This window comes from Prionailurus bengalensis, chromosome B1 (assembly GCF_016509475.1).
Source record: "Prionailurus bengalensis isolate Pbe53 chromosome B1, Fcat_Pben_1.1_paternal_pri, whole genome shotgun sequence".
NCBI classification, from domain to species: Eukaryota; Metazoa; Chordata; class Mammalia; order Carnivora; family Felidae; genus Prionailurus; species Prionailurus bengalensis.
In genome coordinates this window covers 173,380,553-173,405,218 of record NC_057344.1, presented here as the reverse complement: position 1 = coordinate 173,405,218, position 24,666 = coordinate 173,380,553, and the positions used below count along the sequence as shown (strand labels likewise).

Genomic DNA, 24,666 nt, shown 5'->3' with positions numbered 1-24,666 from the left:
GCAAAAGTATACTGCTTTTTTTTTAATGTTTATTTACTTTTGAGAGAGAGAGAGAGAGAGAGAGAGAGCAACAGAGTACGAGTAGGGGAGGGATAGTGAGAGAGGGAGACACAGAACCTGAAGCAGGCTCTAGGCTCTGAGTCGTCAGCACAGAGCCGGATTCAGGCCTCAAACCCACTAACCGTGAAATCATGACCTGAGCCTAAGTTGGATGCCCAACCAACTATGCCACCCAGGCGGCCCAAAAGTATACTGCTTTTATCTACTTATTTCAGTACTTCTCTTTCCTATTAGAAGTTATACTTCAGGGCACCTGGGTGGCTCAGTCCGTTGAGCGTCTGACTTCTGCTCAGGTCATGATCTCACGGTTAATGAGTTCAAGCCCCACATCAGGCTCACTGCTGTCAGCACAGAGCCCGCTTCAGATCCTCTGTCTTTCTCTCTCTGCCCCTCCCCTGCTTGCACTCTCTCAAAAATAAGTAAAACATAAAAAAAAAAAGAAGTTATACTTCATCTGAAGGCAGGAGTTGTCTTGTTAATGTTTTTTCTAAATGCCCACCAAGTGCCTTGTATTTGTTAAATAAGTATTTGTAGACTTGAATTTAAGTAATTAATCAACGTGAATGAATGGAGAGTGAAGAAAAAGATAAAATAGCCGTAGGTTAAAGGAAAAAGATAAAACAATTTATTGAAATTTGCTTTTGCTAACGTGTATGATTTCTCTAAGGGAAAAAAAAAAATAAACAGAAGGTAATGCTAATGAATTCACTGTTTAATTAGGTAGTGATATGGTGCCCCGGCTGGTGAGGCTGGATGAAGGTGTAATCAAAACCACGACTCCCAGTTTGCCTCTTTCCTTACAGTGTTACTGGCACCCAAAAAACTGTCCCATGGGTTTCACAGTGTACTGGTCCTTGTTTTTGTGCCTTGTCTGTTACATACCCCTAGCATTGTCTCAGCCTGTTCAATCACCTTTGGGTCTAAAGCATAAAAGTATGCTTCAAAGGCATATAATTTAATGCATGTAATGTCCTGGAAATGACAGTGACGGAGAAAGCTGAAAGACTCAGTTCCAATCCTAGCTTTGCCACTGAGACATTGGGCAAGTCACTTACATCTTGGGTTTCAGCATCTCATCTATATAGAAGATATTTGCAGATTGGATCAAGGGACCTGTAAGGTCCATCCCCTACCTCTAGTTAGCAGGCAAGAGCCCAGAACTTGGAGAAACACAGTGTGGGCTTGACTTGGTTTCTGAAACTAGACAAGTCATTTAACCTCCCCATCCATTGGTCTCCTCGCCTCTAAAGTGGGAATGCTAATTGTACCTACCTTAATTCTCCTAAATAAAGATTAAATGAGATAGTACATGGGAAGCACTTAGAACAGTGCTCAGCATATCTGGCCCTGGATACATGTTGGTTCTTATTACTATTTACACTATTAATTTTCTATGGTTCTGTAATTTAATCACTGTTTATTTGATCATGAAAATCACTAATCTTTAATGACCATTTAATTATGATTTGTTTGAAAATGGTGCTGCACCGAATGCTATACAACCACAGCATCCCTGCCCTCTTGGTCTAACATTCACAATGGTGTAAAGATCTCAATCCTCAATCAAGACGGTCAAGTGTAGAAGTGGTCCCTCAGGATTCATTTAGCTTCTGACACCAATGAGGACAATATCTAATGCCAACTTTGCTGGTTCTAGGAAAGGAGCCCAGGGAATTATACAGACGTGTTCCATGCTGGGCCAGGCACTTGGACAGCTACATGGTTTTCTGAAAACTCCAAATTTTTTTCCATGACCTTTCTAGATGATACTGAATTTCACATACATAGATATTTTCCTCTCAGCATGGAAGAGTGGGATACAATACCTTCATTCTATGACCGTTCAGTTCTTTTAATCAATTATAATCAAGTACAGCAGGAAGAAAATATAATTTTAAAACAGTATGTTGTGGTTCATGTCAGATAATCCCCGAGTGCTTCAAAATTTAGAACTAGTCAGACATATAGAAAGCAGGATGGTTTAGTAAAGTGACCAGAAAGGCCTGGGTTCAAATCCTAGCTTCACCAATGTCCAGCCTCTGTGAACCTCAGTTTCTTCTCTAAAATGGTAAAAATTAAATCTGCCTTGTAGGGGCTGTACTATCGACAATGTGTGTCAGGTGACCAGCTGACTAGCTGACCCATACTGGGCATTCATTCAGCAAGTATTCTGTGTCAGGCTTTTCTCTGGGCATCTATAGGTACCACTGGAAACAAAATAGGTACAGTCTCTGCATTCAAGAGGCTTGGAGGCCAGGCATGGTTCTATATTATATGGGCCTGAAATGTACAATCGGGGGGACCATCTGTAAGAAAAAAAATTATGGACATGAAAGTTGGTACAAGAGTGAACATTTATTTGGAATGAGAACAATATTACAACAGGTTACTGTGGGCTTGATTCAGATTCCTTTTTTTCCAAGGTCTCTTCAGGGAATTCATAAGGAATACTTACCTAGAAATGCTTCTAAATACAACCTGGCTTCCAACCCACCTAGCACATTCTATAGGGACCCATATAAGTGAGTGGCCCTAAAACTTCAGGTTCCTTTAGTTCATGGGAAATCTGCCTTTGTTGCAGGGCCCAAAAGGTCTTGTCTTATTTTTGTTATTGTAATAATTGTATTATTTGTAATTTCCAGAGTGTTTTCTATGTTGACTGTCTTTAAATCTTCATTCCTAAATCCTGAGGAAAGGCCTCAGGTCATCCACTCAGACCATTTTAGCTTCAATTATACTCTGAGATATGGTCCTTTTGCATGAAAAAATTACTAACAAGATCACGATTGTTAATGTAATAATAACAGGAAGCTTAAAATATCATTCCAACCTCTGCAGACTTGGCATGCAAATGTTCTCCTTGGGCAAGGAAATTGAACTGCAGTTAAGCATCAATTTACTAATATTGATTTATTCTAAGGCCCCTTCTAATATCTGGGGAAACCCACAGATGCTTCGCTTAATTAATTATAAGGTTTATTCTAGACCTTTTTCCTTTTATGTTGCCAGGTTTAGATCCTGACTCAAACATTAGTTGAATTTAGTAATATTATCATTGAAATTAGAATTCTATAACAATATTAAAACCATTTTTTTGAAGGAACAAATATAGTAGAGTTTAGCTTTTACATGATTTCTATGGGGAAATCCTGAAACTATACAAACTGATAACGAACAAAGATTTGTCAGAATCATTTGAAAACATAACAGTTGGAAAGAAAATAGGAAAATTCATTAAAACAAATTTTAATATTATCATTACTGAGCTATTCCAACTATAGAAAACATGAATTTGAACCATTAAAAATAGGATAGGTAAAAATTTTCTTTATGAAAGGTGGGAACTTTTGTTAATATTGAAATTCTCACCTAAGATTAATGAGGGATATCATTTCCCAGAGTTTCAAGATTCAAAAAAAAATTAAAGAAGTAGCAGTCACATAATAAACTTTAATGAAATAATAGTTACATATTTTTTTAGCAATGAACAGTAAAGTTTGCATATCTTAAACACCCAATAAATATTTGTGGAAAATGAATGAATGTTAAACAAGCTGGAAGGGCAGTAATTATAATTAGCAGAAAACCGGATGCTAACATAAAGAAGTGTTGAGTAGATGAAACAAATGAATCAATGAGTCAAACCGAAATTATTATTATTATTATTATTATTATTATTTTGGTTTCAGGAATAGAATTTAGTGATTCATCACTTAACATACAACACCCAGTGCTCATCCCAACAAGTGCCCTCCTTAGTGCCCATCACCCATTTAGCCCAGTCCCCCCCCCCTCCAGCAACCCTCAGTTTGTTCTCTACAGTTGAGAGTCTCTTCTGGTTTGCCTCCCCCTCTCTTTTTTTTTTCTCCTTCCCCTATGTTCACCTGTTTTGTTTCTTAAATTCCACATATGAGTGAAATCGTATGGTATTTGTATTTCTCTGACTGACTTATTTTGCTGAGCATAATACCCTCTAGCTCCATCCAATCAAGCTGAAATTAATCCCAATCCAAATGGACAATGACTAAAACTCAATCAGCTGTAAAAAAATAAATGAGAACACACATGTCTAGCCATGAAACTCGAGAGGTAAGGGAGAGCTGGCTGCAGAACACTCTTCCTGCCCACGTAGACTTCCTACCATTGTTTTCCACAGCAAGTTAAAGTTATCTTCAGCTTCCTTTTTTAAAGCACAGTACTTCAAATTTACATTTGTGTAGTCTTCACAGAGTCTTCACATGTTTTACCTCATTCAATCTTCACTACAATTGTCTAGCGTGTTTCTTTTTAGCTTAGGATAACAGAGGGAGAGGGAAAACTGAGGCTATCGGAGGGAATGATTTACCCAAGACGAAAAAGCCAATTAGCAGTAGGGCCAGTACCAGAGCCTAGGTCTTTTGCTTTCGGGACCTCGGTCCTTTCCCAAGATACCATGTAGGTAAGTAGCAGTTTCCTGTCACTCTTGATAACCATGTATCTCCAAATACAGCAATGTTTTGAAGGAGATGGTCAAAGAATACTCACACCAATGGACAAAATGTGTGAAGAGTAATTTGGAAATATGTAAAACAATTTTAAAAATAGGTAGCCCATTTGTGGGATTAATAGAAGGAAATAAATCAAGCACATTAAAAGCTATATGCCCAAAGTTAGTTATTGCAACGTTATTTATGACAGGAAAAAAAAATGAGATGAAGGAAGGAAGGAAGGAAGGGAGGAAGAAAGGAAGGGGGGGGACCAAGCTAATTCCTATCAAAAGAGAGAGATGACTAAGCCATATTTCATCAAATTGGTGAATGGTTATGAAGATTAAAAAGATGGAAACTGTTCAAAGGGATATTAGGTGGGAAATATATTTGGGAAAGCTGGATGGGATCACAGAAATATGAAAACAGTTTGCTATGATTGTAGGGTTTTAAATAAATTTTCTTTAACAGTGTTTACTTAATACTTTATGAAATAGCTTTAACAATAAACAAGTTTATAGTTCACATGAAGATATTTCAACCAAAGTGTGACTAAAATCATGCACAGATTTGGAAATTTAGCTTTTGACAAATGATTGCGGGTTCCTGAAATACAGACACGGGTGATATGCTACGTTTGCTCATCTGTCTTCAGCCCGTACCCTCCACAGCCTTCCCTTCCACCAGCGTCCCGCCATGTCTTCCTGATCTCTGACCCCGTCTACATCTTGTTTCTGAAATTGTGCTGATATCTTATTTGCTTCCTATCGTTCATAGAACTTATCTGAATCTGCTCTTCTAGGGGCATCAAAGAAAGCTGCTATGTTAGACTAGAGGAGGGAACAGAAGAAGATATTTGGCCCCTGGCTGTCTCTCAGTGACATCAGGCTCTGATAGCTGGCTCAAAAGGAAAAAGCTGCTGACTTCCCCTTTAAGCCACTGAATCTGAAGAACAAAGGTTGAAGCTCCCTTAAATCAATCATTCCAAAGGTAGACGGCCTTGTACAAGATAGAGGGTAACCTTGGAAAATCGCACAAGGAGTGTTGTGCAAGGCTGCAGGGCCAGGCCACACTCCTAAACCCCATTTCGGTTTTCCCAACAGACCTCCTTTATGAGTGCCAGACCAAAGGACATGCATGGATATCCCCATTTCATTAAGATTTATGTCAAACTCACTATGTTGGAGCAATACTTTTTACCTTGTTACTTGGCAAACAGGATCAAGTTATAACCATAAGTACCACACAAAGAACCTCCCCCACATTCTCCACATGAGAATGGAGAGGCTGTCTTCAGTCCTGAGCAAAGATAACCCTGGATACCTTGATAGCCTATGCAAATAGCAGCAAAGGTGAAAGAGACACTGGGGAATACGAAGGTCACCTTGGGGCATGACAACACGTGTGTGTGTGTGTGTGTGTGTGTGTGTGTGTGTGTATCTCCTGAAAACTTGCTTGGAAGGGAGTTGCCAATGTACATGTCTGTTGTCTTCTAAGCTGTTCTATTTCTCATTAAAATGCTGATACAACCAAGATTTTATCACAGCTTAGGTCATCTTTCATATAATCACTGAAATCTGCAATAGAACATCTCTATCTTAAAGAAGTTCCCCTCTCCTTTTTTTGCTCCCATTAGGACTGTTTTAATGAATGTATACTGATTCCATCTCACTCTTCCTCTAGTGTCTGATAACATCATATTTGCAAGGCAGTTAGTTTATGACTTGGAATCTTACATGTTCAGGGCTTCACACTTTACACATCACAGGTGCACAACAGCCCTGAAGAGATGTACTGATGATCACTGCGGCTTTTGTGAATGAAACTACTGAGGATACCGAGGGATTAAGTGACAGATCAGAATAAAGCAAAGAATGCTTCCTTTCCACTCATGCATGATTGCTTTCATATCGAATCAGAAAAAAACAAAAAACAGTTTTCAAGTCTTTCTGTTGTGCTTCCAGCCCCAGAAAATCCCAGAAAGAGTGAATAAGACCACTTCAGGTGAAGTCTGTCCCAGGCTCTCCTGTGATTCCTTCCAGGAGCCTTCCAGGTTCCAGGTAGGGGAGAAGGCCACAGCCTGAGTATTTCTTTAGGGGGAGAGCATTCTTAAGTATCCTTGGGAATGTCTGGGTGCTAAATGATTCCAGGATCTTCCAGTGAAAACTGATCAAGGACAGGTAGAATGGAGGTAATACTTCGAGGCAAATACTCCTTCAGAAAATCCTTCAAGGAATTATTTAAATTAGCTATTATTGCATAAAGCAAGGAGGCATCAGTTCTAGAATCCTTACCTCTTACGGTAACACCTATCTTTCCTCATCCTAACATGATTTATGGACCATTTTCAGTGTCCATAGGATCTATTAAGTTCGAACCATTGCTCATATTTGATTGTTTTTGGCTTATAAAAGGGCATTTCACATAATTCAACCCAATATAAAATACCTCTAATGAGCGAAAGAGAAGCTAAGGAATAAAATGGAAAGCAGATATTGTAGGTTAAAAATAGTAAGGTTTTGTGCACTTGTTTTAGAAACACCCAAACAGGGGCGCCTGGGTGGCGCAGTCGGTTAAGCGTCCGACTTCAGCCAGGTCACGATCTCGCGGTCCGTGAGTTCGAGCCCCGCGTCAGGCTCTGGGCTGATGGCTCAGAGCCTGGAGCCTGTTTCCCATTCTGTGTCTCCCTCTCTCTCTGCCTCTCCCCCGTTCATGCTCTGTCTCTCTCTGTCCCAAAAATAAATAAACGTTGAAAAAAAAAATTAAAAAAAAAAAAAAGAAACACCCAAACAGAGGAGAAATCGAGACATCTGGGAAAGACATCAGAAAGCAAGCAAATCAATTGCCCCGGGAAGAGGTGGCTTTCACACAGATAACAGACAATTCTAAGTCTAGCCAGGACATGAAGTGGCCTTGAGCATTAACTGGCCCAGAGTCCTTAATTGTAGTCCTTGACATTTGCTCCTGCTGATATAGCTCATGACTCTTTACCCAGCTTCTAATTACTTTTCCACTTAATGACCTATTTTATGCCATTTTACATGTTTTCTTTCATAAATTCAGTATTTTTAAAAAAATTATATTTATTTATGTGTTTATGTATTTATTTAATTTACATCCAAGTTAGCATATAGTGCAACAATGATTTCAGGGGTAGATTCCTTAACACCCTTTACCCATTTAGCCCACTCCCCCTCCCACTACCCCCCCCAGTAATCCTCTGTCTGTTCTCCATATTTAAGAGTCTCTTATGTTTTGTCCCCCTTCCTGTCTTTATATTATTTTTGCTTCCCTTCCCTTATATTCATCTGTTCTGTGTCTTAAAGTCCTCATATGAATGAAGTCATGTATTTGTCTTTCTCTGACTAATTTCACTTAGCATAACACACTCTAGTTCCATCCACGTTGTTGCAAATGCCAAGATTTCATTCTTTTTGATTGCCGAATAATAATCCATTGTATATATACCACATCTTCCTTATCCATTCATCCATCAATGGACATTTGGGCTCTTTCCATACTTTGGTTATTGTCGATAGTGCTGCTATAAACATTGGGGTGCATGTGTCCCTTCAAAACAGCACACCTGTATCCCTTGGATAAATACCTAGTAGTGCAATTGCTGGGTCATAGGGTAGTTCTATTTTTAATTTTCATAAATTCAATCTTATTTTCCCAGTAATATTATTGGCTCCTGAAGGCACATTCCTGTGCCATACATTTCAGCCTTTCCAGGGGGGGACAATCCAGGCATTAAGTAATTGCTAAGTAAGTACCTATTAAACAAGTGGAGGAGCACCTGGGTGGCTCAGTCAGTTGAGCATCTGACTCTTAATTTCTGACCAGATCATGATCTCACAGTTTGTGAGTTCGAGCCCTGCATTGGGCTCTCGGCTAACTGCGTGGAGCCTGCTTGGGATTCTCTCCCTCTCTCTCTCTCTGCCCCTCCACCAGCCCCCGACTCTCAAAATGAATAAATAAACTTAAAAAACAAAACAAAACCCAGCCTGGAAACCCATCATGAGGCTCTGTTATAAGAAAGCTCAACTGGAAATGTAAATTGTGGGAGAACCAATAGTAACAACATGCATCTCTGGGCTGTACCTCCCAGATGCTCTATTCAATGCTACATATTTAATATATACATCAGCACAACATCTAACAGCTTTACAAAGGGTATTATTAGTATTAGTATTGTTATTAACTTCATTTTACAGGTGAGAATACTAAGAGATTTCAGAAAGCTTAAGTGAATTACCTAAAGCCACACAGTAAGTACCTAAACTTCAAGCCCAAGATGGCTGAGCCCAAAGCCCACATTCTTTCCACTGGTTTCCTGTTTTGTATAGTACCTATCACTCTTTAACAGTAACAGTAATAATAATAACTGTTATGTTATATTAATAATGTTTTATAAAAGAATAGTTATGAAATAAAACTGTTATATTAATAATGTTATAAAAATAATAGTAATAATAATAATGGCTTATGTAGACGTTACTCTGTGCCACGCATTCTTCTAAAGTCCTTTACATATATTATTTCATTCAATCCCAACAACAAACCTAGGAGATGGGCTCTATTATTATCCATTTACAGAATTTTGAGAGTGCATTATCTTGGACTTAAAAGTTAGGGCTAAAAGCAGATTCTGTAGAACGATGAAAGATCACTTGTCTTTGTCTTTTTATGTAGAGGAAGAAACCCTACAATCCACATAATATCTCACCTGCACCCAGCCCCAAGAGGGCCCACGAAAGGAGTCAGGGAGAGGAGAAGAACGATGGAGCTTGGACCAGAGCTCTCTGCCTGCCCTTGGTAATCCTATAGGAGAGGCTGTAGGTTGGAAGCACAGGAGAAGCAGACAGAGAATAGACTTTGAGATCATCAGGGTTCCCTGACAGCTTTCCCCTGCATCACCCTGTGCTGCACTAATTTGTCAATGAAAAGACCTTCTACCAGCCAAGTTACAATCCTTGTGAGCAAGGATAATAAAAAATTAATAATATTTTCTTCTTATTAGGCTCATTCTAAAGTTTGGCATAACTACAACGTAAATTTCCGCCCACATCAGAAAGGTTGGTTGTCAATCACGTTGGGATCCCATTGGATTGAACCAAACAGATCAGAAGACATGATGGATATACTCAAGTGTCAACAATCCATGGTTTCAGTGCTCGGATGGTTTGCCAATCCTATCCATGGGGATGGAGACTACCCAGAGGTGATGAAAAAGAAGTTGCTCTCCATTCTACCCCTTTTCTCTGAAGCAGAGAAGAGTGAAGTGAGGGGCACAGCTGACTTCTTTGCCTTTTCCTTTGGACCCAACAATTTCAAGCCCCAGAACACCATGGCTAAAATGGGACAAAATGTGTCACTCAATTTAAGAGAAGTGCTGAACTGGATTAAACTGGAATATGGCAACCCCCGAATCTTGATTGCTGAGAATGGCTGGTTCACAGACAGTCATGTGAAAACAGAAGATACCACAGCCATCTACATGATGAAGAATTTCCTCAACCAGGTTCTTCAAGGTTGGTTGTACATTAGCTCAATTTTTAAAACTTTTGAATACTAATCCTTACAGGATACTTAAAGTCATCTTCCAACGTATGATTATTGTTGTTGGGCTTCCCCATTGTCTAATGTTGATAGAATTTTTAAATGTTACTCTCATGTCCTTTTTTAATAAAATTTTGAGAACAAAATAGTTTTAGACTGTAGATACATCCTAAATCGGTAACAAGGTGCTGTATCATTCTTTGTAAAAGAAGGCATGCTATAAGAGATACATCCCAAAGTTTTTTGACAGTAGTAACTTGGTTTAAGATGTTGAAAGCTTTTCTTGAAACTCTGCTGTTTTTATTCTATTACATGACTAAATAGTAAAAAGGCCTGGAGACAAAGAATGAGCCATGAATGGCAAAGCTGAGTAATTTCTATGGCTCCTAGATAGTTCTCTGACCCCTAGTGACCCCTCATACCTTTTCCACTACTCAAGTAGTGACATCTACAGGTGACTATTGAAATAATGGAGCAGAAGATAAGCTCAAATTATGGTGGGTTTGTCCCCTTCAAAATTGGGCTCCATTTCACCCAAATACAAAGAAATTTTTGGGGCGCCTGGGTGGCTCAGTCAGTCAAGCATCTGACTTCAGCTCAGGTCATGATATCACAGCTTGTGGCTTCAAGCCCCACATTGGGCTCTGTATTGACAGTTCAGAGCCTGGAGCCTCTTTCAGATTCTGTGTCTCTGTCTCTCTGCCTCTCTCCCAGTCGCTCTCTGTTTTCTCTCTCAAAAATAAACATTAAAAAAAAAAAAAAGAAATTCTTAGTGGATCTTTCTAAAAGTCTGTAGCTCTCTTTAAATTTTTTTTTTCAACGTTTTTTATTTATTTTGGGGACAGAGAGAGACAGAGCATGAACGGGGGAGGGTCAGAGAGAGAGGGAGACACAGAACCGGAAACAGGCTCCAGGCTCTGAGCCATCAGCCCAGAGCCCGACGCGGGGCTCGAACTCACAGCCGCAAGATCGTGACCTGGCTGAAGTCGGACGCTTAACCGACTGCGCCACCCAGGCGCCCCTGTAGCTCTCTTTAGAAGTCATAAGCCTAAGGGTGCCTGGTTGGCTCAGTCAGTAGAGTGTGTGACTCTGGATCTCAGGGTCATAAGTTCCAGCGCCACGTTGGGGACAGAGTTAATAAACAAACAAACAAACAAGCAAGAAGTCACAAGCCCAGAGGAAAATCCCAGGTTCTGCAAGAGAGTCTTCAGGGAGGGTCCTCTGGGAGAGCAAGACCTTGTTTCCCCAACCTGTGGGAAGGAGCAGCATGGAACAGAGCCATGGCCAGTCACAGGAATGTGCATATGGGGACCGACAGAACAGAGGACTCTGCCTACAGGGCCTGAGCCAAATACCTACGGTCGGGCAGAAGGGCTATACATTCCCTACATGTTACGATTCCATTTCCCCTGAGGACTGTACAACACCAAAGGGACTAGCACCAGGGCCTACCGAAATATATTTATCTCACTAGAATCCCTTGGCATGGATTTTCCACCTTTTAGGAAAAGAACATCAGTGACAAAAACCCAACAATGCAGAAATGAAAGCCCTTAAGAAAAAAAAAAAAGTTCATGATTGATTTGGGTATTTGTTGCTTTTATTGCTGCTGTTGATTTCCATATTTCATTTTTGCCCAATTCCTAGAAGTTATTGAATCAGTTTCTTTTAATTTTTTTTTAATTTTTAAGGGTTTTATTTTTGAGTAATCTCTACACCCACCGTGGGGCTTGAACTCAACAACCCCAAGATCCAGAGTCGCACACTCCACTGACTGAGCCAGCCAGATGCTCCTGAATCAGAGTTTTTAAAGCTAGAAAGGTCCTGAGAGATCATCTTTTCCCATCTTTTTTTAACAAATGAGGAAACTGAGGTCAACAAACTTGCCCCAGAGCACCCTCACACCTCCTGCCCCTTGGCTGGTCAGTCCTCTCTTACACCACGTACTTGTTTTCTTCCTTCGATGCTCATTCGCTTATGTTTATTCTCAAAGCTGATTTTTCAGTCCTTAAAGGGTAGCTACTTAGGAGATAGTTTCTCCACAAATGGGAACCAACCCAAGCTTGAAATGCGAAACTCTTAGTCACAAGCAGACATCTGCATTGGTCCCAAAGGGTTCTGGAAATTTCTATGCCTTCTGACACAGATTTGCATACTAAGTCTCAGGAATATTTTAAATTTGATTATTTCACTGTATCTTTCACTTGTTGTGGGTAGGGGGAGGACCATTCTGGATGAAAATAACTGCCACTTTTCCAGTATAAACATAAATTTTCTATTTTCTATAATGAGCCTTTAAATTAGGGGGAAAAGTTGGTTTCACAATATGCTCCTGGCAACATGTCCCCCAGCATACTATTAGTGAATCATAACCGTGAACCAGAGTGAACATCTCTGCTTTTCTTTCCCTGTGCAGCAATAAGGTTTGATGAAATACGAGTGTTTGGCTACACTGCCTGGTCTCTCCTGGATGGCTTTGAATGGCAGGATGCTTACACCACTCGCCGAGGATTATTTTATGTGGATTTTAATAGTAAACAAAAAGAAAGAAGGCCCAAGTCTTCGGCACATTACTATAAACAGATCGTACAAGAAAATGGTTTTACCTTAAAAGAGTCCACGCCAGATGTGCAGGGTCAGTTTCCCTGCGACTTTTCCTGGGGTGTCACTGAATCTGTCCTTAAGGTAAGCGGCTACTTACAAATTAACTATGAACTGGTGCAAACAGTACACAGTATTTTATTTCATTTACTCAGTGACAACTATCAGACAATATCAAATATGATTACTTGGAGGTGATGGATGGGAGTTGCGGAAAGAGGAAGGAAAATGAGGAGAATTGATGCTTACCGAGAGCCTCTCATGTGCCAGAACTTCCCCTTGGTGATGGAGATGAAAAGGCTGCCCTCAAGGAGTGTACAGTCTAGAGGGAATTTACAGTTGCTTTTGAAGGAGGCATTGGTCAGTAGTGTCAAAGGTATAAGAAAAAGCTTTTTATAGATTTTGTTTGCCAAAAGCAAATTATTAGTGACTCTTTATTCAAGTGGTTCCTGTTATCTGATAGACTTGAATAATTTGCCTTATGAGGTCTCTGTATCCCAGTGGAGCCTCTCATGTCTCATTCTTCACCTTCATCAGATTATTTGCTTAAATGCCACCTTCTCGGGGCGCCTGGGTGGCTCAGTCGGTTGAGCGGCCGACTTTGGCTCAGGTCATGATCTTGCGGTCCGTGAGTTCGAGCCCCGCGTCGGGCTCTGTGCTGACAGCTCAGAGCCTGGAGCCTGTTTCAGATTCTGTGTCTCCCTCTCGCTGACCCTCCCTTGTTCATGCTCTGTCTCTCTCTGTCTCAAAAATAAAATAAAACGTTAAAAAAAAAGATTAAAAAAATAAATAAATGCCACCTTCTCAATAAGGCTTTGCTCCACTCCAAAAAGTCACTATCTCCTCAATTCCCCTTCTTTTTCTTCTGTGAATCCTATTCATCACTAACATACCATTATGTACTTTACACATTTTTCTTTTTACCCCTAGCTTTATTGAGATACAATTGACATACAACATTGTGTAAGTGTAAGGTGTACAACATGTTGATTTGATACATTTATATATTGCAAAATGCTACCATAACAAAATTCCCATTTCTTTTTGTGGGGAGAACATTTAAGATCTATTCTCTTAGCAACTTTAAAGTATATATAATACAGTATCATTAGCTACAATCACTATGCTGTACATCAGATCCTCAGAACTTGTTAATATTATCACTGGAAGTTTGTATCCTTTGACCAGTATCTCTCCATTTATCCCACCCCCTAGCCCCTGGTAACTACTTTATGCATTTTTCTCATTTTTTAAATTTTTTTAGTTTATTTATTTATGTTTATTTTTGAGAGAGAAAGAGAGAGAGAGTGAACAAGGGAGGGAGGGCAGGAAGAGGGAAACAGAGAACCCGAAGCAGGTTCTAGGCTCTGAGCTGTCAGCACAGAGCCAGATGCGGGGCTTGAACTCACAAACCATGAGATCATGACCCAAGCTGAAGTCAGACACTTAACTGACTGAGCCACCAGGAGCCCCTAGTTTATTTATTTATTTTTTTTTTGAGAGAGAGTGTGCACAAGAGGCGGGAGGGCAGAGAGAGAGGATGAGAGAGAAAATCCCAAGCAAGCTCCAGGCTGTCAGCACAGAGCCTAATGAGGGGCTCGATCCCATGAACCATGAGATCATGACGTGATCAGAAATTGAGTCAGATGCTTAACTGACTGAGCCCCTATACATTTTTCTTATTTATCACGTCTTCCCCCTACTAGAATGCAAGCTTTCTCCACACAAGGGTGGAGACGTTTGAGGCTTTGCTGCCTGCTGTGTGCCTTACTAGGGCAGTGTCAGGTACATGGCCAGTGCTCAATGCAAGGTCAACTTTTGGAGCGAGATGAGACCTTAGAGACCTCCTATTCCAAATCCTTCATTTTACGGATTAAGAAAGTGAGACCCATCAGTTCATAACTGAGACCTAAGTGACTTGCCCAAGGTAACACAAATAGGCAGAACCATAACAGGCAACTCTCAAGCACCCATATTTGCAGTGCTCTTTTCAAAATAATAGCAACTATTTTTTAAACACTTATTATGTGCCAAGCATGTAGCTGTTGTATGTATGCACGTTCTCTCTATTAAATCTTAAAAACTCTAATTTTACAAGCAAGGAAACTGAGGCTTAGGGAGGTTATGTAACTCATTCAGGTTACAAAGATCTGTTTCATGACACCACGCTATAAGATCTCACAATACCACACTATGGCCTGTATTCTAGAAGCATATGGAAAGACAACAAGATGTACAAGGGATGGGACCAGACAAAATGGCTCAAACCATGAGTGAACAAAGTTCACAGGTCATGAATATCAACCCCTGTTGATACTTAAACATGACTTAGTAAATGCTCAGAGATACTAAAGGGGGGAAAGATATAGAGTAACTTAAATACAGGACTGACTCATCTTCCACTTGTGCCCCTATGGAGCCAACTACTTACCCAATTCCTATTTCCTACACACGGCAAAGGCACGCCATCTTTTCCCTACCATTTCAAATGGGTTTATATTTTCTATAACTCCATACCCGCAAAGAAAGATCCCAAGAGACAAGAGTTCCGGCCTGCACATGACCCAACCTGTAAGTTTCTGTTTCATCTGAAGACCCACCTATACCCCTGTGATTGACACTGTGAATGTCTATCCCATCTGGGGACCCTACTCCTACTCCTAGGAGCGAAAGTGAGTCACTTAGGTCAGGGGAAAGCAATTCTGGGATCAACTACGTCTGGGTTTCATGCTTACCCCTGGAGCCTGGTAGACATCGATCTTCCTTGAACTTGGACTAAGAATGAGGATAAATTGTTTGCCAAGGAAAATTAGGGTGCTTTTTGAAAAACCAGCCAGAGGATTATGAATAGATGCCAAAAAAAACCCCTAAATGTCCTCTATACGAAGACTGACAAAATGAAAGTAACATTTTAAAAATATTAGTATGCCTACCTACAAATATCCCTATCTTACTTTCCCCCCGCCTCTCAGCATTCTTTTCTCCTCCAACATATTTTTTTAAGTTTCTTTATTTTGAGAGAGAGAGAAAGAGAGAGCACGCATAGGGGCGTGGGGAGGGGCAGAGAGAGAATCCCAAGCAGGATCTGCACTGTCAGCCCAGAGCCCATGAACCATGAGACCATGACATGAGCTGAAACTGAGTTGGATGCTCAACTGACTGAGCTACCCAGGCACCTCCAACATTTTGTTCTGAAATATTTCAAACTAGTACAATAAACACCCATATTCCCGTCATTGAAATTGACCAATTGTTAACATTTTGCCACATTTGCTTTATGCTTTATAAAGTGTTTATGTTTGATAAACAAAGTGAAAAGTTGCAGATGTCATTACAATTCACCCCAAAATATATCTATCCAAATGTGTCTCCTAAAAATAAGAACATTCTCCTACATTATTATATTATCATACCCATAAGATTTAATATTGATTCAGTATCATCACATTCCATATTCAAATTATCCTAAATCTTCCAAAAATGTCCTTTTTGGTTTAAAAAATGTTTTTGGATCAAGAATACAAACAAGGATGTCATTCATCTTTAGCCTCATTTAAATTCAGAATAATTCCCCCAAGTTCATGGTATTGACAGTTTTGAAGAGTCCAGACCAATTGATTGCAGAATGTCTCATGTTCTGGTTTTCTTTGATTGTTTCTTTGTTGGATTCAATAAACTTCTGGAATAATACTATGTAGATGAGGTTCAATATATATCACATCAGGAAGCACATGATGTCATTGTCTCATTATGAAAGATGTTAATGTGTGGAAGTAGTAGTTACCAGATTTCTTGATTAAGGTAGCATTTGCCAGATCTCTTAATTGAAAGGTAACTTTTCCATTTGTAATTAGAAAGTAATCTGCTGATGACACTTCGAGACTGTATACATATCCTGCTTCCTAACAATATGTCACTAATGGTCTTAATATTGATTCATAAACTTCACCTGAATTATTACCTTGTAGATTGCAAAATGGCAAATTTTTAATTATATTATTCCTTCAACATATATTGGGTAGTTCTCTTAACTTCAGTGCATTATAATTCATTACTGCCAATGTTTCATTAGTCATTTTGATGCTCAAATTATCTCACTCAAAGTAGCCAATAGGACTCCTTCAAACCGCTCCTGTGTCTTTTTGACATTTCCCTTTCAGTTTTTAAGCACATCCTTATTTTTCTGGCATTAGATGTACCAGCATCACCTCATTCTTTTCCTACCCCAGACTGGAAGAAGCCATTCTCCAAGGAGCCCAGTATCCTTTTAGTGGAGAACAGAATTTTAAAAACAAGCTCTTGGGAGCTAGGGTTGAAATCAGGGTTCACCATCTCTAATGAGATCTCTTAGCAGATTAATCACACCCACTTGCTAAAACTAATGCTTTTTGGAGATTTTTAAAAGACACATTTTCATTGGCTCTTGCCTTATTTCAGAGCAAGATTGCTCTTTGTAAACACCTTTTCAATATTGATGCTCTGAGGTTTCCAAACACTGAGACTGTCAATCTAAGCTAGAAGGATTGTACTCAAATAATTATATACACATTTAACTTCATGCTCACATGATCAATGTTCTCTCAGTTTAATGTTCTAGATAACTGGTTGACAGATGGTAAGTGGGCAGCGTTATGGTTTTGTAATTAGACTATGAAGGATGACACACAAGAAAACAATTAGAGGGAAAATATTTACCAAAGGTTAATTATCATTTTTTTCTGGGTGCATTTAAACTCAGCTAAAGGAAGAAAAGGTATTTTAACACAAATACAGAACCTTTATTTTTTCCTATTAATTCTGAATTTGGAGATGTTTTTCTTAAGCCTTTTTATTTTTAATTTATACTCAAGGGCCTAGCAGGCAATTATTGCAACCATGGAAAACTAAACCCAAGTCATGACTACCTTAGGTTTATAGATTGCTTTAGAGTTGACAGAGTGCTTTGCCAGAGTCATTGGCTCATTACGGCACATCTGTGGGGTGGGTGACATTGCTCTGTCACTATCCAGAGTTGCCAAGCCCAAGTTTCAAAGAGGGAGAATGAGGACAGGCGTCCAGGACTATCTCCTTGGTGGAGGGGCAGGGTATGACACACCATCAGATCCAAGAGTCAATTTGGGAGTTTCTGGGGGATATTTTCCTGTTTTCCCCAGTCATAATCCAAGTATCTTGCATAAAGAGGGTATTCAGTATTCTCCTGTTGGATGAATAAATGCCGTGTTCTCACAGACACATGGGTAGGGACAACATAATGATGCATATGTGATATCACCTGGACTTTTCAAATATAAGGTGCTAGCAAATTGCATTCAGCAAATGCAAGGGCCATTCCCTATGCCATCCCACTAGCCTCTTGTAGGAACTATGGTTGGGTTAACCAGCCACCTTTGACTCCAAGTGCCGAACTCAGTGAAATCCTCTACAACTGGAATTTTAACTTTGCCGTCAACTTATGGCAGGGTTTGGAAGGTCCATCTTTCATGATTCCTTTTAACTGAAGGTACCAACCCAAATTTCCCAATGCATTTGAACAGAATCATGAGAGACCCCTCTGTATAACTTGAGTTTTTAGGACAAGAAAGGAGTTTCTCAGTATTTTCTGAAAAACAACTTGTTATCCAAGCCAAGCCCTGGGTGTGTTTCTTTCCCTGTTTTCTCGTCTCCCTGGGAGATTTCAAGAGCTAGAAGAGAGGATGATCCATCCAGGCCTCTTCTATGACATCACCAGGAGAACTAGAAGAACATTCAGATCGTTATGAAGAGGCTACATGCTTCGTTTATGTTCTTTGTTGTCAGTGAGAGGCAGAATAAGACCCCCCTTCTTCCTCTTAAACGATGTATACTAAGAGCCTATCTGCCAGGGTGTGCCTTACTTCGATGTGCTTGTTTTCACAGCCCAAGGCAGTGGCTTCCTCCCCACAGTTCAGCGACCCTCACCTGTATGTGTGGAATGTGACGGGGAACAGACTGTTGCACCGTGTGGAAGGGGTGAGGCTGAAAACACGGCCAGCCCAATGCACAGATTTTGTCAGCATCAAAAGACAACTCGAGATGTTGGCAAGAATGAAGGTCACTCACTACAGGTTTGCTCTAGACTGGCCCTCAATCCTTCCCGCCGGCAACCTGTCCGTGGTTAACCGACAAGCTCTGAGGTACTACAGGTGCGTGGTCAGTGAGGGGCTGAAGCTCAACATCTCCCCAATGGTCACGTTGTACTATCCGACTCACGCCCACCTGGGTCTCCCCACACCCCTGCTGCACAGCGGGGGATGGCTGAACCCATCCACAGTCCAGGCCTTCCAGGACTACGCCGGGCTGTGCTTCCAGGAGCTGGGGGACCTGGTGAGGCTCTGGATCACCATCAACGAGCCCAACAGGCTGAGTGACATCTACAGCCACACTAGTAACGACACCTACCGGGCAGCCCACAACCTGCTGATTGCCCACGCCCTGGTCTGGCACCTCTACGACCGGCGGTACAGGTCTGCGCAGCACGGGGCCGTGTCGCTGTCTCTGCACTCGGATTGGGCGGAACCCGCCAACCCCTACGCCGACTCGCACTGGCAGGCCGCCGAGCGCTTCCTGCAGTTCGAAATCGCCTGGTTCGCAGAACCCCTCTTCAAGACCGGGGACTACCCGCTGGCCATGAGGGAGTACATCGCCTTCAAGAACAGGCAGGGGCTCTCGCGCTCCGCGTTGCCTCGGTTCACGGAGGAGGAGAGGAGGCTGGTCAAGGGCGCCGCGGACTTCTACGCGCTGAACCACTTCACCACCTGGTTCGTGATGCACGCGCGCCAGAACGGCAGCCGCTACGACGCGGACAGGGACGTCCAGTTTCTGCAAGACATCACCTGCCTGAGCTCGCCCAGCCGCCTGGCTGTCCTGCCCTGGGGGGAGCGCAAGGTGCTGAGGTGGATCCAGAAGAACTATGGAGACGTGGATGTTTACATCACGGCCAATGGCATCGATGACCAGGCTCTGGAGAATGATGAACTCCGAAAATACTACTTAGAGAAGTACATTCAGGAGGCTTTGAAAGGTGAGGTGAGGGGCCATATCAGATACAGTGAAATAGGACATTACCAGCTAATGTGAACGAAAGAATGAGGGGAGAAGGCGCATTAATGACAATGCCAGCTCATTAGGGAAAGTTTGGCAAGGACAGAAAAGCATTTTTTTTTTAATCAAAAACAATGACAACCCATAGGGGCGCCTGGGTGCCTCAGTTGGTTAAACGTCTGACTTTGGCTCAGGTCACGATCTCACTTTGGTGAGTTCGAGCCCCACATGCGGGACTCCAGAGGAACAGAGAGAGAATCTTAAGCAGACTCCATGCTCAAGCTTCCACCACCCTGAGATCACGACCTCAGCAGAAATCCAGAGTCTGATGCTCTGGATCAGACAGCCACCCAGGCAGCCCTGTGGGTTTTTTTTCTTTTTTCTTTTCTTTTTTTTTTTTAATACTAAAAAGTAGGTATCTTTGAATACAAATCTGTGTCTTCATTCCTAATTATCTCCCTAAGGATTGCCCACTATGGAATTATTGGGTCAAATGTTATAAAGGCATTTTCTATCCCCCCTCCCCTAGTAAGCTATTTTTTTAATACTGTAAAAAATTTTCCTCAATTTTATCTATTTTGATAGGACCAAACAACAGTGTTTGAGACTCTTTATCTCCTACTCCTTCCAGCATTTGCTATCATTTTTAAATATTAATTTTAAATATTCATAATAGATTTGTTGAAGCAGCAAAAAGATCCCAGAAATATGTTTACTGAGCACCAAATATGGGCAGAAACTGTTCTAGGCACCATATCAGCATTCACCAAAATAAAGACTACTGTCCTCATGAAGGCTGTATTTTTGTGGGATGAGAATCAGCAGATAAGATACAGAGTGTCAGAAGCAAATAGTTCTATGAGAAAACACAGCAGGGAAGAGGGAAGAGGGTGCCCAGGAGTGGGGTTTAGGAGTGGTTACAATTCTAAAGCGTAGTTAGGGAAGTCTTCAAAGACCTGGAGGAACAAGGCAGCAAACCTGTGCAGTTATCTGTGAAGTGTTCCAGGTGAGAGAACAGCAAATGCAAAAATCCCAATGTGGGAGCATGCCTGGCCTGTTTGAGGTTCAGGAAGGTTGAAGAATGAGTAAGGGAGTAAAGCAATCAAAGATGAGATCAAGGAAGTAGAAGAGGCATTAGTAAACCATCATTAAGAACTGCAGCTCCTACTGTGAGAGACAGGCTATTTAAGGTTTTAAACAGCAGGGGAACATGATCTAACTCACAGTCTTTAAAAAACACTCTGGCTACTCTTTTTTACAGTGAATACACTATAAAGGAGCAACAACAGAATCAGGGAGGCTTGGAGTCTAAGTAAGAAATAATGGGGGGTTGGATTAGGTTATAGAGTAGAGATAGTGAGAAGTGGCTAGCTTCTGGACTGATTTTGAAGGTAAAGTCATCAGGCTTGGATGGAGAGTGTTAGAAGAGTGAAGAATGAAATCTATTTTGGTTTGAGCAACTAAAGGGTGAGCGGCCATTTACCAGGTCAAGGAGACTGACAACAGGTTTTTGGAGAGTTGTTTGGTGTTGCACAGGTTAAAGTTTGAGACGTCTATTAATCAGTCAATTAGAGATGTCACATAGGCTAACTGGAGTCTCAGGTTCAGGTCTGGGGCTGAGATACAAACTTGGGAGTTAAGACCAAGAATGGGATTTAGAAACAGTAAGGCTGAATGGTATCACTAAGGGAGCAAGCGTAGAGGACTGAGCCCTGGGACACTTCAATATTCAGACGTCAGAGAGATGAGAAACAAATGAGTAGGGTGAGTAGGAGCCAGTGCTTTTCACTAGAGGGTGTGCAATCAAGGATATTTTTGCATAAGATACTAAAAGTTACAGCATGTTTATATGGAAATGAACCAATAGTGAGGGGAAATGTGAGAGAAGAGGAGAACAGATGGAGAGATGTCCTTGAGTAAATCAGAGAATAAACTTAGTAGTGTATAAGAGTCAGCCTCTTCCAGGAGCATGGACAGGACATCCACAGCAACAGAAGTATGGTAGTCGGTGGATAGATAGGATTGTGGGAGTTTGAAGAATTCTCCTGTGAGTATGTTTTTCAGTAAAATAGGAAGGAAGGTTATCCCTTCAAAGCAAGGACAGAGGTGCTATATGTTTGAGGAGGGAGAGGTGTTAAACAGCCAAGCAAGTGACTAGGGGAAACCAAGTATGGTTATTGGGCCGCACCAAGGACATATTGGAGACCTGAAACCAGCCAAATAGGTAAGACTTTTGTGCTTATGATCAACTGAACAGTGTAAGTCCTTTTCCATCTTCATGGCTCCAATTCATAAATACACTTCTGTGCTCTGCTCCCAGTTCTTATATTATGGATCAAAGTTTTACTTCAAATGTTTAAAAACAATTACACATATTTTTAAAATTACACATATTTTCACTTTTACCAATCATGAAAGAATGTCAAAAAACCCTTTAAGGACAATCACTACTTTTTTATGGGTATGACTTTATTTCAATGGAAACTAAATTCTTACTTAGATACTTTATAGTCCATGTGATTAATGTTCATTTCTGATATTTTTCAGCACAACTGATTGATAAAGTCAAAATCAAAGGCTATTATGCATTCAAACTGACTGAAGAAAAATCTAAACCCAGATTTGGATTCTTCACATCTGAATTCAAAGCTAAATCCTCAGTTCAGCTTTACAACAAACTGATCAGCAACAGTGGCTTCCCTTCTGACATCACTAGTCCTAGATGCAGTCAGACTCCAAGAAACACAGAGTGCATTGTCTGCTTATTTCTTGTGCAAAAGAAACCACTGATATTCTTTGGTTGTTGCTTCTTCTCCACCCTGGTTCTACTTTTATCAATTACTATTTTTCATAAGCGGAAGAGAAAAAAAATTTGGAAAGCAAAGAACTTACAGCACATACCACTAAAGTAAGGACACAGAGAGGTCTTAGTGAAACTGATCCTATTTGTCTGTATGAAAGAAAGTTTAAAAAATTCACTCCGGTTCCATACACTGGTAACTTACAGAATTACCTATATTGTAGAAAGACAATTTGAAATACTAGTGGTAACCAAGTGATGACAATCGAAGTCTCTGTTGTGTGGTTCAAATGAATTTTCCCTTAAGGTGTGGACATCAGTGAATTCAGTTCTTGGATCTGAAGGTAAAGGCTTTACCCAGACAGTAAGCTAGGATTATCTGATACACTGCTTCATGAAGTTTGATGAGCTGTTTTCTATCATTCTTCTCTAAATACCAATAGCTACATTTAACAAATTATATTGAAAAAAGTACAACTTTGATTAGACTCCACAACAGAAAATTTAAAACTCTTAACACTGGATAATCAGTGATTATTCTGTCACTTCTAAGGAGGTGCTTTTCCCCTTTAGAAAACACACAATAGGATTAGTGTTCATTTATCATCAGCTACAGCATAGACTGTTAAGCCCACTGATCCTAGTTTTCAATAGTAATAAAAGTTATCATTTATAAAATACAGGATTTTGTGGTCTCTCCTTGCACCAGATCCAAGTTTTAAAAAACAAATAACTTCCATAACTCATCTCATGGAAAGGTCACAGGACTAAGATAAAGGACAGCTAAACTCACCTGCCTGCTCAACCTCACAACACTGCAAACTCCTTTAGACAAATTGACAGCATTTTCCTCCCTTGATTTTTGTGAAGCAACAAACGAGATCTTACATACTTGGGAAAGCTAAACATTCTAAAAAGATGTCAAGTTTTATTATCAAGTCATCAAAGGACCCTATTAGTCTGTAAGACTGGGTTCTCTCCTGAGCTCCACTGTTCTGATAACATGTGAATACAGGGACCTCTCAGAGATGTAGAATGCAGGTGTATTTTGACCTTGCACCTTGCAACTGTGCTTTTTGTGTACATGTTGATGGTCTGAAGGAGTTAAAACTTTTTTCATTGTACCTTTGGAAGCTGGGATTAAGTAACTTAAATCTGAACCAGGAGTCTGACTTTCTTAAACTCCATGCTTAAGATTTGTTGTGTATGCTAAACTCGAAATGTAAACCCATTCATACCCATTCATTTCAATCACCACCCCATTACACATAGTAGCTAATCACTGTCCCCCGCTCTCCAGGAACCTGAGTCAAAGTGAAGTTTTTTTGTTCCAAAAACCCTTGGTAGGAAAGCACCCTAAATTAGGGCAATTGTGATTGTTTTCCAGGTCCACCTATGTCAGAAGCCAAATTTTATATGTAATAGAGGTTCTAATTGAAAATAGCAGTGTTTCAAAGATAACTGTAATGAGAGAACACAATTGGTCAAATAAATGCACAAGTGATTGACGGGAAATAAATTTGCTTTTCGGCTGGCCAAATTCAAGCAGTAAATTTTTTTATTTTTCTTGATCCCTCTGCACCCACTCTTCCACCTTTGGCAATTTTTAGATTATGCTTTTTGTTTTCAAATAATTTTTTTTTAAATTTCTTCTTTGAAAAGTAAGTGGACCTAAGGCTATCCACAATTACAACTGGTTGTTCTAATGTTCACTATGTGTAAAGAATGTCATTTAAAAGAATCACTTGGCTGGTTCCCCCTCCCCTTTGTGTCACATGGCTTCACTGACCCCACAGTTCCAGTGAATATTCTAATTATCAGTTGAACAACTTACCAACTTTTAAACCTCTCTAAACATCCAACATCTTGAAAAAAGAATGCGCATTCAGTATTAGGAACAACAAAGATTTAAGAATTAAATTTAGGTTTTCCTTTCCTGGGGTCTACTTTGTGCTCTTTGATCCAAAAGTACCTTGAAGACTATTTGGCTCCATTGATCTTAGGGTTCATGAGAGTCAGGCTCTGTGCTCAGTGGGGAGCCTGCTTGGGATTCTCTCCTCTCCCATCTTGCTTGGGCCCTCTCTCTCTCAAAATAAACATTAAAAAGATACCTTGTAT

General features: G+C 40.5%; 1 protein-coding gene across 1 annotated transcript in view; it reads left to right on the top strand.

Moving 5' to 3' along the window:
* Positions 1–23,879, top strand: part of KLB (klotho beta) — a 34,911-nt gene extending 11,032 nt beyond the window's left edge. Inside the window, 4 exon segments of the mRNA XM_043553256.1 lie at positions 9,550–10,060; positions 12,505–12,773; positions 18,585–19,728; positions 22,296–23,879. Coding sequence (XP_043409191.1) covers positions 9,550–10,060; positions 12,505–12,773; positions 18,585–19,728; positions 22,296–22,660 — 2,289 coding nt within the window. The 3' untranslated portion in view covers positions 22,661–23,879.
* Positions 23,880–24,666: the final 787 nt, after the last annotated feature.